This window comes from Haemorhous mexicanus, chromosome 6 (assembly GCF_027477595.1).
Source record: "Haemorhous mexicanus isolate bHaeMex1 chromosome 6, bHaeMex1.pri, whole genome shotgun sequence".
Taxonomy (NCBI): domain Eukaryota; kingdom Metazoa; phylum Chordata; class Aves; order Passeriformes; family Fringillidae; genus Haemorhous; species Haemorhous mexicanus.
The window spans coordinates 19268222-19286053 of NC_082346.1; the positions used below are offsets into that span (position 1 = coordinate 19268222).

The following is a 17832-nucleotide window of genomic DNA, read 5'->3' on the forward strand; positions in this document are numbered from 1 at the left end:
TTAAAATGCTTAAAGCTTTTTTTTAAATTGTTCTTTTAGTAGTTATAAAAGTTATGTAATGGGGGTAATGGTTGCAAATTCCTGCCTGGTATGGCCAGGATGCTCCTCTGTGACTACCCCACCTTCCCAGCTGCCCTTGTTTAATAGGTACAAGGTTCTGCAAGTGGAAACCGAATGATGAGGACAGTGGTTCATCTCTGTAGGAAGACTGACTAAGGTGAAGTTCCTCTAAGCAGTGTGCTGAAACGGGTTCCAGAAAGAAAGATGAGGTATTGGCACAGGAGACCCTCCAGTGAGGGGAACAGAGGGTCCAATTTCCTGACAAGCCCCACTTCATAGGGAAGTCATCTTCCCTGGGGGCTGGGTTACAGATGAGATGAGGAAACTTTTAGCTCTGGTACAGCTCTTGGATTATTACCCACTATTGCTTTCTCATGTAGGCAATTATGAAGTTTGCAATATGAAGACCAAGGACAAACAGAAGAGGTTTTGGGGCCTTGGGACACCTGGTTACTATGGGATCAGGAGCATGAGTAGTGTTCTTCTTTATCCTTCCAGTTGCAGGGAATAGTGAGGGAAGAAACAAGAACCAGCAGATCGATACTTGGTGGCAACAGCTGGGTACACCTGTCTCAGACAGAAGCATCTTTGCAGGAGGGTGCAGTGCTCGTTGAAAGAGCATTAAAGTGGATTGAAGGGGAAAAGGACTAAACCCAGGCTTGCTGGACATAAGCCTGGTGGCCACACAGCAGTGTTGGACCAATGGAGTGGTAGCAAGATCCTCCACACTGCTCCATGATGCGTGAGTTTGCTGGAGCAAATTCACAGTACATGCAGCACGAGGAACAAACTAAAGGAGGTGGAAGTGAGCAAATAAGAGTTTTTTCATCTTTGTACCTTTTATGCCAATGGGAAGAGCTATTTGGACATTGGTGAAGGAATTTTACCTAATTCAGGAAGAGGGCTGCATTCCCAAAGGCTGCTAGAGAATATACCCCTCTGAGTCAGAAAACTTCCTGATGCTATTCATTGGACTCACTGTCATTTAGGTAAAGATGGGTATTGAACAGTCACCATGACTGAAAAGTACTGAAAGTTTTATTGATCACGTAACACAGCTTTGTCCCTGTTTTTGAAATGTGTTAGGACTATTATGTCTATAAAAAGGATATGCAATAGTGCTCTCACTAGGATCAAGAAATGCAATGTAGCTGCTATGTTTTCTTGCTTTATTTTTTAGAGACTCCTTAATTCTTTTTGACCTCAAATATAGGTTTTATGATAAAGCATGTGCTTGCATATTTCTGTAAGTTACATGAGGTATTTTGCAGTCATCTGGTTTTACTCTTCAATACTGTAACATTAAAAAAAAAACCCCAAACACTGAAATTTAATTGACCTCTTTTTTAATTTTTTTTACAAGTAAGTCATGAAAAAAGAGTGTTAAAGAAGGAGCACAAGTTATTTTGGGGAAGACATGATTCCAGCTTCTCTAGGGTCTCTGCTTTCTTTTTCCAGTGATCATATTCTCAGCTGAGTTGCCATTGGGAACCAAGTGATACAGCCTGTTGCATTTGGGAGCCATATTTTCTAGATTGTTGGAATTGGGAGTCAGGTGCTGCAGTGGTTTCTGAAGAGCAAGCATTCACACACTGGCAGGTTTCCACGTAGAGATAGGTATAATTTATGCTGGTTCCATTTTGACAAGTCAGGGTCACCTCTCTTGTTTGGGTGCCAAGTTCCTGGCAGCAACCACAATTGTGTTCCATCTGGTTTGCTTCAAAAGAGTACCTGTGTTCCACCAGGGGAAAAAATGCATCTTGTTAAAAACACACAGAAAACCCCCTCAGTGATTTTTGTTTTGAGAGTGTTTGGCTTGGTTTTGGGTTTTTTTTATTAACATCCTCTTTTCCTCCTTGTCACATACACTTATGATTTTCCTTGTCTTCAATAGTGAAACTGTTCTTGCTTCCATTGAATCCAATTCAATTCAGCAGAATCATATAAACACATTAGCTTTGTTATTGTTCTGCAATCATAGAATCGTGTAGGTTTGAACAGACCTCTCAGATCATCGAGTCTAAGCATTAACTCAGCACTACCCAGTCCACCACTAAACTGAGTCTCTAAGTGCCACACCTGCATGTCTTTTAAATACTTTAAGGGAGGGTGACAGAACTGCTTCCCGGGGCAACCTGTTCAAGTGCATGACAACCATTTCAGTGAAGAAATATTTCCTAATATCCAATCTAAACCCTTCCTGGTGCAACTTGAAGCCATTTCCTCTCATCCTTTCACTTGTTACCTGGGAGAAGAGATCAACCCCCACCTCACTACACCCTCCTTTCAGGCAGTTGTAGAGAGTGTGAACATTTCCCCTGAGCCTCCTTTTCTCCAGGTTAAACACTTCCAACTCCCTCAGCTCTCTTCCAGACTTGTGCTCCAGACCCTAACCCTGTTCTTTTGCCCTTCTCTGGACATGCTTCAGTACCTCCATGTCTTTCTTTCAGGGAGAGGCCCAAAACTGGACACAGGACTCAAGGTGTGGCCTCACTATGGCCAAGTACATTGTCCTGGTCCTGCTGGCCACGCTATTGCTGATCGAGGCTGGGATGTTCTTGGTCATCTTGGCCACCTGGGCACACACACTGGCTCATGTCACCAGCTGCTGTCACCAACATCCCCAGGTCCTTTTCCACTGGTTAGCTTCCCAGCCCCTCTGTCCCAACCTGTAGCACTGTCTGGGCTTGTTGTGACCCAAAGGCAGGACGCAGCACTAAGCCTTATTGAACCTCACACAATTATTGATAAAGATATGAAACAGGGCTGGCTGCAACACTGAGCCCCAGGAAACACCACTGATGACCATCCCCCAGCTGGAGGTAACTCCACTCAACACCACCCTCTGGGCCTGGCCATCCAGGCCATGAACAGTTTTTTATGCAGTGAACAGTTCGCCTGTCCAAGCTATGAGCTCCCAGTTTCTCCAGGTGGAATGCTGTGGGAAATGCTGTCCAAAACTTTATAAAGTCTGGGTAGACAATATCCACAGCCTTTTCCTCCCCCCCTAAGTGGGTCACCCTGTCCTAGAAGAAGATCAGGTTGGTCAAGCAGCAGCTGCTTTTCCCAAACCCATCCTGGCTGGGCCTGATCCCCTTTTTACCCTGTATGTACCCCATGATCACACTCAAGATAATCTGCTCCATGTCCTTCCTTGGCACCAAGGTCATGCTGACAGGCCTGTACTTCCCTGGATCCTTTCTCCAAACTTTATTGTAGATGAGCATCTCATGTGCTGACCTGCAGTCAAGTGGGACCTCCATGGTTAACCAGACTGACAAATTTTGAGAGTGGCTTTGTGAGCACTTTCTCCAGTTCCCTTAGTACCATTGGGTGATAACTTGATAGACCAGATAAAGGAAGCCATAGAGATGTTAAATGAATTTTTAGAACTTACATTGAGGAGCCAGGACAAGTTCCATCACAATACGAGAGCTCAACAGATTCAGAAGACTCACAGTCAGCATGGCGGATCACAGTTTCCTTCGTGTGAACCTTGCAGCTTTTAGCTTCATAAAAAAAGGGGAGGAGAGAAAATATACTTCATTTCTCTAGTTCTGAACTAAAGGAATTGTAAACCAGTTTCAAAGTGCTTGACGTCTGATTACTGAGAATCTGCAGTATGTGATGGGATGGGTACTGTGTAATGTATATGGAGTTGTCAGATTATTCTTTGATTTTGGCTGTAAAGTGCCTTTGGAAAATAATGCAGAGGCTTGAGTATTGCTGGTTTGACTTGTGGTATTCAGTATCAGGAAAAAAAATTGCATTTTTCTTTTGAATAAACAGTGGAACACAGGACTTAAATAGACCATGTGAAAACAGGGTGAGTGAAGAATCCTTCCATCCACTCAAATATAGTTACAGGTTAAATAGAGTGCTCTTCAGGCAGAACACCTAAACACAGCATTACTTACGTTTACATATTTTGCAGCAGCCATCAGATGTAAACTCTGTTTCGTCCTTTGTAAAAGAAGGAGGATTTGTATTAGTACAAGGATGACAATCATGAGTAAGAATATTAGTTAGCACTACTGATACTGGGCAGAAGGCTTCTCTGGGATGAACCCTAAATGAAATAATGGATGACTTACTGTCCTCACCATAGGAGTCTTCAATACTTGTAGTCTCATAAGAAAATACTATGCTTTTCCTATTATTAATCATAGAGCAAGCCTTGTTTCATCCTTAAGATATTCCTGCCACTTCAGTGGAAGTGATTTGTTGTATTCTTCCTTGTCCCTCCTTGTTCATTTAAACTGAATTGAGTCAATGAAAAACTGATAAAAACTTACAGGATCGCACTCTTCAGGGTCGTGCTCTGGGCATACTCTTTTAGTTTGGACTGCAACAAACTGATCTTCAACTTTTTCACATTTGTAGTGGCTGCACTGATCGAGTGGCAGGATCTCATTAACCTAAGATTTTATGAGAAAAGCAAAAGTTGTTTCTTTTCATTGTGATCAATATGTCTGAGCTAATTAAGTTCTCAATCCTCAAAGATTCTCAGATGCGTCTGAACTTCTTTCAAGTGGCAGAAATTAAATTCTACAAACTGTAGCTAGCTTGAAAGTTTAAATCCTGGACCATAAATTAGAAACCATTGGTCCATTAGGCAGAAAAATCAAGAATTTGATACCAAATAATGTTCAACTCAGAAAGCTGATACATTATTTTTCGGAGTAATTTCAGTATTTTATTTTTACCAGTAAGGGACATGAGTTGACTCTTAGCTGCTCTAACTTGTATGGGCTAACAGATAGATCTGAAATGAAAGGAATACTTACATAGAGGACATGAATAGTGCCGTTACTAAGTTTGACTTTGCAAGCTACTTCAATACACTTCCCACAGCACTCTCCTTCCGCAGTCATGTATTGGTAACCCTACTCGGAAAGAGATGAAGGAGAAGGTATGTTGAATTGGTGATGGAGAATTCTAGTCTTGCTGTAGCTGACTGGGCAGCCTAGAGAACCTGAACTCACCAGTGGGCAAGATGTCTCACACTCAACTGTTTCACAATGCATAATGTTTGCATTAGTCTCTGGATCCTTCTCAGAACTGCAGGTACACTTCTTACATGAATTGATTACTACTGACTTTCCAACCTGCAAGACAGAAAAAAAAAAGCCCAAAAAACATTCAAATGCCAACAGTTTCTATATAATATAAAGACAGAGTTCAAAGCATTGCTGAGAACCATCAAGGTTGCTCAAACACAGTATGACAGTTCTCAAATTCTCTTTGAATGTAGAGTTTTTTTTGGCTTTGTGCCTTGCAGGAAAGCTCATATTAAGAGGAAACTAAATGAAGTAATGTAAAAGGGAGCAGTAAATTAATTAAATTAAGATTTAATTTAATTTAATAATTTTACCAGATTTTCAAAGCTCCATTTAAGAATATTTTTCCTCTATAAGTTATGTTCAGTGATTATAAAACAATTATAATTTAAAAGCAGGAACTAAAATGGGCCTTTATATATGCAGATACCTAAGCAGAGATCTAAATTTACATGCAGATTTTAGTCTTTCTGAAATGCATCCCCAAAGACTCCAGTGCTAATATTTAAATTACGAGTTAATGACTTAAGTACCAATTTTAGCAAAAGGGTTTAGGTATCAAATCAAAAATGTTAGCTTTGGTTTTTAAGGTTTTCTGGGCTTATTTCAAAGAGCAATTGAGTTTGGTCTATCTATCAGATTGTCTGGCAAAGTCATTCGTTACAGTAAAAGGAAGCTTAAAAAGAAAGTACATCACTAAAAATGGAACGCTCTTCTTTTATACTACTCGATGAGGAAGACTTCTGTGACAAATTTGATTTTGACTCTAAATAACCAAACAACTTCCAATTAAGGGCTAGAGAGAAAAACCCCCAAAACATGTACTGGGAAAAGAACTTTCTCAAAGACTTATTTTGGTAGAAAGGATGTACTTTTCATTTCCAGCAATATACTGCTATATTATTCTTACCGTGTACAACGTTTCATTAATCACACAGACATCAGGTATTGGTTCTAAAACACAAAACAAAAAAATTAATTCCAGAGTAACTCAAATTGTGAGTCTTCCTGAGAAGTCAGGATGTTAGTTAGTAATGCAGAGAGTATGGAAAACTTGAATTCAATCCCTCTATGTGCTTAGACTTCATAGTTAGTGTACCTGAATGTTTAAGTAAAGTTTCGTTATTAAAATCAGCCGGAAGAGGGGGAGAGAAATGGCTTCAAACTTGAGCTATGCCTGAAAAATCCCTTTTTTGCCCTTTCAATATCTGGTTCAATTCAAATTAAATTAGTTGTTTCCTCTGGGAACCCCCAGCCTCCAGTGATAAACAAAGATGCTTCAGTTATTCATTCTTTATGACCTTTCCAGAACATGGCTTGTATGGAAGATTGACCCTGTGGAAAAAGGTATTCTTGCTAAGGTGTTCCTACTAAAGGTATTCCTACATAATGTAAATCTGACAACATGGCAGAGCCCATCTATGTCTTTCACAGAATGGCTTTAAATTTGCCTGTTCCTTTGTCCTGACTTTCCTTTTTCAGGCTTAATTTATGAGTACTTTTTTCTTCTTAGTCTTTTGCACAAATATACATACATAAAATATATGTATATAAAAGTGTATGTTTATAAATAAACTAATATTACTGTAGGATTGTTTTATGAGCATCTGGCAAGAGTAAGTATAATTATTACTTTTCATACACTGTCAATTCAGTTACTGATTACAATTCACTTTGTACTTTTGCTTCCTATTACTTGGTCTTGTAGTTAACTGTTAAGCTTTATAGTGGCTTATTCTTGTGTTTATACATCTTAGTTTAGTTGCATTTAGGCTAGTGTTAATGTGCTCCAATGTTCCATTAATAAGATGAAAAAGATGCATGGATAACATTTATAATTACAGGTACAAAGATACATAAGCTACATAGACCAGTGAATGTTCAAAATATTATTCTGCTCTCCCACCCATTCTCTCATCAAAGTTAAATGAAAATAACATTATTTTTTTAAAACAAGGCTTCAATGCATATTTAGCCAAAAATAGTTGTGTGTTCACTGAGACAGAAAAATTTAAGAAATATTTTGCGGTTATTGTGATCCATTAAGAACTTCCTTAGGTATTAACGGAAGTGCAAATGTAATTTACTGGAGCGGTATTTATACATGTACTTTTAATACTTACGACATTTAAATGCAGGACAACATGGGTCTTTTTGTGGCAGTACAGCCATGGAAACAAATCCCAGGTCACAAGTTGTTTGCTGAGCTGTTTGGCATGGGAGTGGCTGGCATTGCACAGTAGCAGTGAGGGAGTCACAGACACATTTCTGGCATTCATCCACCCACTCTTCTCCAGGCTGAAAATATGTAAATTATTTATTCTTAAATGCTCCTTCATCCTAGTTGTTCAGTTTTAACTTTATACTCTAAAAATTTATAGGAAATTCAGGTTGGAGTTGTTTTAGCACATCATTTAAGAACAGGTATGCTAAGAATAACCACAAAATTTTGTTCTGCATAAAAAGAATGGTATTTTACATTTCACAGCTAGTCTACTTACGTCTATGAAATTTAAATGAATTTTATTAAAACCAAAAGTCTCTGTCATGGTGAGCTTTTCCACCAAGAGATTACTTAAAAGTCTGGTTGGTAATGCCAGGTTAAATAATTGTGTGCTGTCAGGTCATTTGTTACATGACCAACTTTGTTATTGAGATGCATAGAGGTTGATTTGAATTGGCTGTTAAAGGACAGAAATCGGTCTGGTTTTGCAACAGTGGTGTATTAAAAAGTAGGGAGGGGAACCACCTTTCGTGCAGGATTGACATCAGTGCAGTTTCTTTCTACTGAAGTTGTGGTGGTTGTTGCTGTGGTTGGTGAGGCAGCTTGTGATGTAGTTGAGGAGGCGACTGAAGGAGCAGGGGTTGTCACAGGACATGGCCCGTGGAAGGGCTCAATCTCACATTCCTTGCTGCAAAGTGCATAAAAATTACAGCCAGCTCTATCTGTTCTGTTGTATACCACTTCCCCTGCAGATGAAAATTGGAAGAGAAATTACAGGAATGAAAATACATAGGGAGATAAAACAAGAAAATATTGTGAAAATATTAAGTGTATTCATGTATAAAACGTTCTATGTTTAGATGATTTTGAGTGGTTATCTTTAATTGAATAGAGTCGTAAGGGTTTATATTACTTATGAAATCTTTTATAATCATAAAATAAGATACTTACCAGGAGAAAATAAAGTTTCAAACACATGACAAAAGCATGGAGGTATTTTGCTGGATGTAACAGATGTGCTGGTAGAAGAACTGAAGGTTGCAGGAGTGCTTGTTGTAACATGACTTGATTGTGATGTACCAGTTGAAGCTACTGTTGAGTACAAGTAATCATTTAGTTTGTGGGTACAGGATTTTGATCTAATCATTTTCACATCTTCAACATTCTGGCAAACCAAGTGAACATGTTTCTTGCATTCAGATATTTGAGCTATTCATAAGTGGAGATTGTGGAAATTTTTTCATTGCACATTGAATAACATCTAGCCTTTGGCAAATCCGATGAGATTTATCTCTAATGTTTTTAAAAGTTTCAACTTTCTTCATTTAAATAAGAATTAATACTATGAAGTTAACCAAGCTGGCAAACATAAATACTAGTAACAAAGGAGGAGATAGATTAAAAATTGGTTTATGTGTTTTAAAGAATATAAATGGTCTTAGGTTCATATAATCACAGACTGGTTTAGAGAAAGAAGCCACAGACCACAAAGATATGAATGTTGGTCTAAAGAAAATAATGGCTGTAGAATTTTAAAAAGTAGACAATGACATACCTGGGCTGAGAGCTGTTATAGCAGTATTTTCTACAGTAGGAGAAAATAATGTTATAAGAATTTACCTGTGGTACTTCCAGACTGAGGAAGAGTGGTAGTGAGCACAGCTGAGGGGCCAGAAGTGGTTATTAATGTTATTTCAGGTGAAGTGGAGGCAGGGCTGATGGTGGTAGTGATGATGGTTGTTTCCTGTCCGGCTGAGCCTGTGGTGCTGGGGTGAGCTGTGGTGCCTGTTGTGGTTGTTATTTTAACTTCAGAGGGTGTTGTGGGAGATGTTGGAGCCTGGGTTGCCACAGTGGAGGTCTCTCCTGGAGCAGAGGTTGTTGTGGTGCTTGCTGCAGTTGTCCTGGAGGTGCTGGCAGTGCTGGTGGCAGAAGTAGGCACTGTTGTTGTGGGTAGGATGATGGTGGTTGTACCTTCAGTCTGAGGGGGAGAGGTGCTGGCGGTGGTAGTGATGATGGTTGTTTCCCCTCTGGTTGAGCCCATCGTGCTGGGGCCAAAGGTGGTGCCGGCAGTGGTTCCTAATTTTATTTTATCCGTGGAGGCAGTAATAGTTGATGTTGTCTGAATAACAACACTGGGTAATACAGTTGGAAGAGTTTTTTCTGTAGATATAGTGCTGATTTCCCTCGTGGTTGTGGAGGTGCTGGCAGTGCCGGTGGCTGGGGTAGGCACTCTTGTTGTTGTTGTTGGGATGATGGTGGTTGTACCTTCAGTCTGAGAAGGAGACGTGCTGGTGGTGCTAGAGATGATGGTTGTGCTTTCTCTGACTGAAGCTGTGGTGCTGGGGACAGCCGTGGTGCCAATGGTGGTTGTTATTTTCACAGGCTCTGTGTATCTTGGGCTGATGATGGTGGTGCCTTGTGTTGAGAGGGTACTTGTTGTTCCTACGGTGGTGGTTGTTGCTCGCTGTGGAAGTGTGGGGACAGCAGTTGGTGTTGCTGCAGGTTGTGTTGCTACTGTTCTAGTTTCTGCTGGGAAGTGTATTGTGGAGGTGCTTACAGTGGTTGCTGGGGTTGGTACTGTTGTCTGGCACTGTTTTCGGTCACAGCACAGCACTGAGACCTCGTAGTCAAAGCACATGGGGTACTTGAGAATCTGATCCTTATTTCTGCACACAAGCCCCCTGTCAAGGCTGCAGTCAAATTTCTGTTCCATTGTTTCCACAACCGTGTCAGGGTAGTCTTTAGCTCGGCACTTGATGTCTTGTGGCTTCTCACAGAATTCATACCCAGCAGCTCTGATGTTTTCAAATGTCTCTAAATCTCCATTTTCGCTGCCTGCACTAGGGGAGTCCACATTGAACCAGACTGTCCAGGCACAGCTCTCCACCACGCAGTTGTCTGTGCTATTGGAGATGCGGATAGTGGTGGCGGCTGTCGTGGGCACTGTTGTTGTGGGTGGGGTGGTGGTGGTTGTGCCTTCAGTCTGAGGGGGTGAGGTGCTGGTGGTGGTAGCGATGATGGTTGTTTCCTGTCCAGCTGAGCCCGTGGTGCTGGGGCCAGATGTGGTACCTGTTGTGGTTGTTATTTTAATTTCAGAGGGTGTTGTGGGAGATGTTGGAGCCTGGGTTGCCACAGTGGAGGTTTCTCCTGGAGCAGAGGTGGCAGAGGTTCTTGTGGTACTTCTCTCGGTAGTGCGTGAGGTGCTGGCAGTGCTGGTGGCAGAAGTAGGCACTCTTGTTGTTGTTGCTGGGATGATGGTGGTTGTGCCTTCAGTCTGAGGGGGTGAGGTGCTGGTGGTGGTAGTGATGATGGTTGTTTCCCCTCTGGTTGAGCCCATCGTGCTGGGGCGAGCTGTGGTGCCTGTTGTGGTTGTTATTTTAATTTCAGAGGGTGTTGTGGGAGATGTTGGAGCCTGGGTTGCCACAGTGGAGGTTTCTCCTGGAGCAGAGGTTGTTGTGGTGCTTGCTGCAGTTGTCCTTGAGGTGCTGGCAGTGCTGGTGGCAGAAGTAGGCACTGTTGTTGTGGGTGGGGTTGTGGTGGTTGTGCCTTCAGTCTGAGGGGGAGAGGTGCTGGTGGTGGTAGCAATGATGGTTGTTTCCCCTCTGGTTGAGCCCATTGTGCTGGGGCGAGCTGTGGTACCTGTTGTGGTTGTTATTTTAATTTCAGAGGGTGTTGTGGGAGATGTTGGAGCCTGGGTTGCCACAGTGGAGATTTCTCCTGGAGCAGAGGTGGCAGAGGTTCTTGTGGTACTTCTCTCGGTAGTCCTGGAGGTGCTGGCAGTGCTGGTGGTTGGGGTAGGCACTCTTGTTGTTGTTGGGATGATGGTGGTTGTACCTTCAGTCTGAGGGGGAGAGGTACTGGTGGTGCTAGAGATGATGGTTGTGCTTTCTCTGACTGAAGCTGTGGTGCTGGGGACAGCCGTGGTGCCTATGGTGGTTGTTATTTTCACAGGCTCTGTGTATCTTGGGCTGACGATGGTGGTGCCTTGCGTTGAGAGGGTACTTGTTGTTCCTACGGTGGTGGTTGTTGCTCGCTGTGGAAGTGTGGGGACAGCAGTTGGTGTTGCTGCAGGTTGTGTTGCTACTGTTCTAGTTTCTGCTGGGAAGTGTATTGTGGAGGTGCTTACAGTGGTTGCTGGGGTTGGTACTGTTGTCTGGCACTGTTTTCGGTCACAGCACAGCACTGAGACCTCGTAGTCAAAGCACATGGGGTACCTGAGAATCTGATCCTTATTTCTGCACACAAGCCCCCTGTCAAGGCTGCAGTCAAATTTCTGTTCCATTGTTTCCACAACCGTGTCAGGGTAGTCTTTAGCTCGGCACTTGATGTCTTGTGGCTTCTCACAGAATTCATACCCAGCAGCTCTGATGTTTTCAAATGTCTCTAAATCTCCATTTTCGCTGCCTGCACTAGGGGAGTCCACATTGAACCAGACTGTCCAGGCACAGCTCTCCACCACGCAGTTGTCTGTGCTATTGGAGATGCGGATAGTGGTGGCGGCTGTCGTGGGCACTGTTGTTGTGGGTGGGGTGGTGGTGGTTGTGCCTTCAGTCTGAGGGGGAGAGGTGCTGGTGGTGGTAGCGATGGTGGTTGTTTCCTGTCCAGCTGAGCCCGTGGTGCTGGGGCCAGATGTGGTACCTGTTGTGGTTGTTATTTTAATTTCAGAGGGTGTTGTGGGAGATGTTGGAGTCTGGGTTGCCACAGTGGAGGTTTCTCCTGGAGCAGAGGTGGCAGAGGTTCTTGTGGTACTTCTCTCGGTAGTGCGTGAGGTGCTGGCAGTGCTGGTGGCAGAAGTAGGCACTCTTGTTGTTGGGATGATGGTGGTTGTGCCTTCAGTCTGAGGGGGTGAGGTGCTGGTGGTGGTAGTGATGATGGTTGTTTCCCCTCTGGTTGAGCCCATCGTGCTGGGGCGAGCTGTGGTGCCTGTTGTGGTTGTTATTTTAATTTCAGAGGGTGTTGTGGGAGATGTTGGAGCCTGGGTTGCCACAGTGGAGGTTTCTCCTGGAGCAGAGGTGGCAGAGGTTCTTGTGGTACTTCTCTCGGTAGTGCGTGAGGTGCTGGCAGTGCTGGTGGCAGAAGTAGGCACTCTTGTTGTTGGGATGATGGTGGTTGTGCCTTCAGTCTGAGGGGGTGAGGTGCTGGTGGTGGTAGTGATGATGGTTGTTTCCCCTCTGGTTGAGCCCATCGTGCTGGGGCGAGCTGTGGTGCCTGTTGTGGTTGTTATTTTAATTTCAGAGGGTGTTGTGGGAGATGTTGGAGCCTGGGTTGCCACAGTGGAGGTTTCTCCTGGAGCAGAGGTTGTTGTGGTGCTTGCTGCAGTTGTCCTTGAGGTGCTGGCAGTGCTGGTGGCAGAAGTAGGCACTGTTGTTGTGGGTGGGGTTGTGGTGGTTGTGCCTTCAGTCTGAGGGGGAGAGGTGCTGGTGGTGGTAGCAATGATGGTTGTTTCCCCTCTAGTTGAGCCCATCGTGCTGGGGCGAGCTGTGGTGCCTGTTGTGGTTGTTATTTTAATTTCAGAGGGTGTTGTGGGAGATGTTGGAGCCTGGGTTGCCACAGTGGAGGTTTCTCCTGGAGCAGAGGTGGCAGAGGTTCTTGTGGTACTTCTCTCGGTAGTCCTGGAGGTGCTGGCAGTGCTGGTGGCAGCAGTAGGCACTCTTGTTGTTGTTGTTGGGATGATGGTGGTTGTACCTTCAGTCTTAGGGGGAGAGGTGCTGGTGGAGGTAGAGATGATGGTTGTGCTTTCTCTGACTGAAGCTGTGGTGCTGGGGACAGCCGTGGTGCCTATGGTGGTTGTTATTTTCACAGGCTCTGTGTATCTTGGGCTGACGATGGTGGTGCCTTGTGTTGAGAGGGTACTTGTTGTTCCTACGGTGGTGGTTGTTGCTCGCTGTGGAAGTGTGGGCTCAGCAGTTGGTGTTGCTGCAGGTTGTGTTGCTACTGTTCTAGTTTCTGCTGGGAAGTGTATTGTGGAGGTGCTTACAGTGGTTGCTGGGGTTGGTACTGTTGTCTGGCACTGTTTTCGGTCACAGCACAGCACTGAGACCTCGTAGTCAAAGCACATGGGGTACTTGAGAGTCTGATCCTTATTTCTGCACACAAGCCCCCTGTCAAGGCTGCAGTCAAATTTCTGTTCCATTGTTTCCACAACCGTGTCAGGGTAGTCTTTAGCTCGGCACTTGATGTCTTGTGGCTTCTCACAGAATTCATACCCAGCAGCTCTGATGTTTTCAAATGTCTCTAAATCTCCATTTTCGCTGCCTGCACTAGGGGAGTCCACATTGAACCAGACTGTCCAGGCACAGCTCTCCACCACGCAGTTGTCTGTGCTATTGGAGATGCGGATAGTGGTGGCGGCTGTCGTGGGCACTGTTGTTGTGGGTGGGGTGGTGGTGGTTGTGCCTTCAGTCTGAGGGGGTGAGGTGCTGGTGGTGGTAGCGGTGATGGTTGTTTCCTGTCCAGCTGAGCCCGTGGTGCTGGGGCCAGATGTGGTACCTGTTGTGGTTGTTATTTTAATTTCAGAGGGTGTTGTGGGAGATGTTGGAGTCTGGGTTGCCACAGTGGAGGTTTCTCCTGGAGCAGAGGTGGCAGAGGTTCTTGTGGTACTTCTCTCGGTAGTGCGTGAGGTGCTGGCAGTGCTGGTGGCAGAAGTAGGCACTCTTGTTGTTGGGATGATGGTGGTTGTGCCTTCAGTCTGAGGGGGAGAGGTGCTGGTGGTGGTTGCGATGATGGTTGTTTCCCCTCTGGTTGAGCCCATCGTGCTGGGGCGAGCTGTGGTGCCTGTTGTGGTTGTTATTTTAATTTCAGAGGGTGTTGTGGGAGATGTTGGAGCCTGGGTTGCCACAGTGGAGGTTTCTCCTGGAGCAGAGGTGGCAGAGGTTCTTGTGGTACTTCTCTTGGTAGTGCTTGAGGTGCTGGCGGTGCTGGTGGCAGAAGTAGGCACTCTTGTTGTTGTTGTTGGGATGATGGTGGTTGTACCTTCAGTCTGAGGGGGAGAGGTACTGGTGGTGCTAGAGATGATGGTTGTGCTTTCTCTGACTGAAGCTGTGGTGCTGGGGACAGCCGTGGTGGCTATGGTGGTTTTTATTTTCACAGGCTCTGTGTATCTTGGGCTGACGATGGTGGTGCCTTGCGTTGAGAGGGTACTTGTTGTTCCTACGGTGGTGGTTGTTGCTCGCTGTGGAAGTGTGGGGACAGCAGTTGGTGTTGCTGCAGGTTGTGTTGCTACTGTTCTAGTTTCTGCTGGGAAGTGTATTGTGGAGGTGCTTACAGTGGTTGCTGGGGTTGGTACTGTTGTCTGGCACTGTTTTCGGTCACAGCACAGCACTGAGACCTCGTAGTCAAAGCACATGGGGTACTTGAGAGTCTGATCCTTATTTCTGCACACAAGCCCCCTGTCAAGGCTGCAGTCAAATTTCTGTTCCATTGTTTCCACAACCGTGTCAGGGTAGTCTTTAGCTCGGCACTTGATGTCTTGTGGCTTCTCACAGAATTCATACCCAGCAGCTCTGATGTTTTCAAATGTCTCTAAATCTCCATTTTCGCTGCCTGCACTAGGGGAGTCCACATTGAACCAGACTGTCCAGGCACAGCTCTCCACCACGCAGTTGTCTGTGCTATTGGAGATGCGGATAGTGGTGGCGGCTGTCGTGGGCTCTGTTGTTGTGGGTGGGGTGGTGGTGGTTGTGCCTTCAGTCTGAGGGGGAGAGGTGCTGGTGGTGGTAGCGATGATGGTTGTTTCCTGTCCAGCTGAGCCCGTGGTGCTGGGGCCAGATGTGGTACCTGTTGTGGTTGTTATTTTAATTTCAGAGGGTGTTGTGGGAGATGTTGGAGCCTGGGTTGCCACAGTGGAGGTTTCTCCTGGAGCAGAGGTGGCAGAGGTTCTTGTGGTACTTCTCTCGGTAGTGCGTGAGGTGCTGGCAGTGCTGGTGGCAGAAGTAGGCACTCTTGTTGTTGTTGCTGGGATGATGGTGGTTGTGCCTTCAGTCTGAGGGGGTGAGGTGCTGGTGGTGGTAGTGATGATGGTTGTTTCCCCTCTGGTTGAGCCCATCGTGCTGGGGCGAGCTGTGGTGCCTGTTGTGGTTGTTATTTTAATTTCAGAGGGTGTTGTGGGAGATGTTGGAGCCTGGGTTGCCACAGTGGAGGTTTCTCCTGGAGCAGAGGTTGTTGTGGTGCTTGCTGCAGTTGTCCTGGAGGTGCTGGCAGTGCTGGTGGCAGAAGTAGGCACTCTTGTTGTTGTTGTTGGGATGATGGTGGTTGTACCTTCAGTCTGAGGGGGAGAGGTACTGGTGGTGCTAGAGATGATGGTTGTGCTTTCTCTGACTGAAGCTGTGGTGCTGGGGACAGCCGTGGTGCCTATGGTGGTTGTTATTTTCACAGGCTCTGTGTATCTTGGGCTGATGATGGTGGTGCCTTGTGTTGAGAGGGTACTTGTTGTTCCTACGGTGGTGGTTGTTTCTCGCTGTGGAAGTGTGGGGACAGCAGTTGGTGTTGCTGCAGGTTGTTTTGCTACTGTGGTAGTTTCTGCTGGGAAGTGTATTGTGGAGGTGCTTACAGTGGTTGCTGGGGTTGGTACTGTTGTCTGGCACTGTTTTCGGTCACAGCACAGCACTGAGACCTCGTAGTCAAAGCACATGGGGTACTTGAGAGTCTGATCCTTATTTCTGCACACAAGCCCCCTGTCAAGGCTGCAGTCAAATTTCTGTTCCATTGTTTCCACAACCGTGTCAGGGTAGTCTTTAGCTCGGCACTTGATGTCTTGTGGCTTCTCACAGAATTCATACCCAGCAGCTCTGATGTTTTCAAATGTCTCTAAATCTCCATTTTCGCTGCCTGCACTAGGGGAGTCCACATTGAACCAGACTGTCCAGGCACAGCTCTCCACCACGCAGTTGTCTGTGCTATTGGAGATGCGGATAGTGGTGGCGGCTGTCGTGGGCACTGTTGTTGTGGGTGGGGTGGTGGTGGTTGTGCCTTCAGTCTGCGTGGGAGAGGTGCTGGTGGTGGTAGCGATGGTGGTTGTTTCCTGTCCAGCTGAGCCCGTGGTGCTGGGGCCAGATGTGGTGCCACTGGTGGTTTTTATTGTTTCAGCTGTGGAGGCCGTAATTGTTGATGTTGTTTGAATAGCAACAGTGGATAGTGCAGTTGGAAGAGTTCCTTCTGTAGATGTAGTGCTGATTTCCCTGGTGGTTGTGGAGGTGCTGGCAGTGCTGGTGGTACCTTGGGTTGTCACTCTTGGTCCGGGTGTAGTGACAGTCGTGCCTTGCGTTGGCAGGGCAGTAGTACTAGATATTATGGTGGTGCCAGATGTTGTTTGTAGTGTTGATTCCGGGAGAGTGGAGATGGTATTGGGTGATGATGGAGCTTGGGTTACCACAGTGGAGGTTCCTGCTGTACTAGTTATGAATTGGTAACCTGTTGTTGAAACTTGTGATGTTGCTGTTACTGATGTTTTGCTCTGAGTTGTTCTTTCTTGGTTTTGTGTTGTTGGTATTTTTGTTGTCTGTACTGTAAATGGTGTTGATTCTAGAGCAGTAGTTGTGAATTCTGTTGTAGTTGTGGGTGTTGTAGTTTGTGCTTCTGAACACGGTATGTATCTGCAGCATGACATTCTGATTTCATAATTATAGCACTGCTTGGATTCTTGGTCCTTGTTATTGCATATTAATCCTCTGCTTTGACTACACTCTATTGTTTGGTTAAGGTTGGTAATTTCAGTATATGGGTATTCTTTGGCTCTGCATTGAACATCGCTTGGGTTTGTACACACACTGTATCCTTTATCCTTGAGATTTTGATATGTTTCATAATCTCCACTGTCCTCTTTGTTTTCAGGCTGAGTGGAATCATACCATTCTGACCACACACAGACATTTTTCACACATACAGTTGTCACTGGTGTTGCCGTTGTCATTTCTGTAATTTAAAGGAGGGAACATAAGTCTTGTCTGTTCTTATTGAAGACAGTTCCAGGAAGAAATTATTCATCTTCCATACCTTTTTTTTTGTTGTAAATAAGTTTTTACTATTATGTAGTGTTTTAATTTTAATGAACATGCTTTGGCAGTCTCAAATTTAATTTCTAAAGTAGGTTTTTACTTTTTGCCTGTCTAATTATTGTAGAGGTAGTTTCTTGGACATCTATTAAAGGTTTGTAGCTAAATATAGGTAATCTGATATCCTTTGCACAGTATGTCACTGCTTTGATAAGAGATCTCACAATTGCTTTGGTATAAGTAGAGGAGGTTTTATTCTCCTTGGTATTATCTCTGTATTTATTTACACTTAACTGCATATCCATGCAGACTTTAAAATATTTTGACCAGTTAATGACTTTTCTACATAGTTCAATATTACCACATGTAACATATTTATAAATATAAAATATATACATATGTGTATTTTACATGTAGTACATTATAATAGAGAATTCACATATACTATATATGAAATATATAATCTAATTGGTATTTTCTATGTATTTTAATAAGACTT

The 17832-nt window shown here is 44.6% G+C and overlaps 1 protein-coding gene across 1 annotated transcript in view; it reads right to left on the minus strand.

Annotated features, from left to right (window-relative positions):
- Nucleotides 1-1389: 1389 nt before the first annotated feature.
- LOC132328387 (mucin-5B-like) overlaps nt 1390-17832 on the minus strand; it is a 37006-nt gene continuing 20563 nt past the window's right edge. The window contains exons 29-39 of the mRNA XM_059848206.1: nt 8965-17253; nt 8296-8436; nt 7870-8090; nt 7244-7418; nt 6031-6074; nt 5046-5168; nt 4848-4946; nt 4356-4478; nt 3978-4023; nt 3458-3569; nt 1390-1791 (exon numbers count right to left, since the gene is read on the minus strand). Of these exons, the coding sequence (XP_059704189.1) occupies nt 1530-1791; nt 3458-3569; nt 3978-4023; nt 4356-4478; nt 4848-4946; nt 5046-5168; nt 6031-6074; nt 7244-7418; nt 7870-8090; nt 8296-8436; nt 8965-17253 (9635 nt within the window). The 3' untranslated portion in view covers nt 1390-1529. The remainder of the gene's footprint in view (nt 1792-3457; nt 3570-3977; nt 4024-4355; nt 4479-4847; nt 4947-5045; nt 5169-6030; nt 6075-7243; nt 7419-7869; nt 8091-8295; nt 8437-8964; nt 17254-17832) is intronic.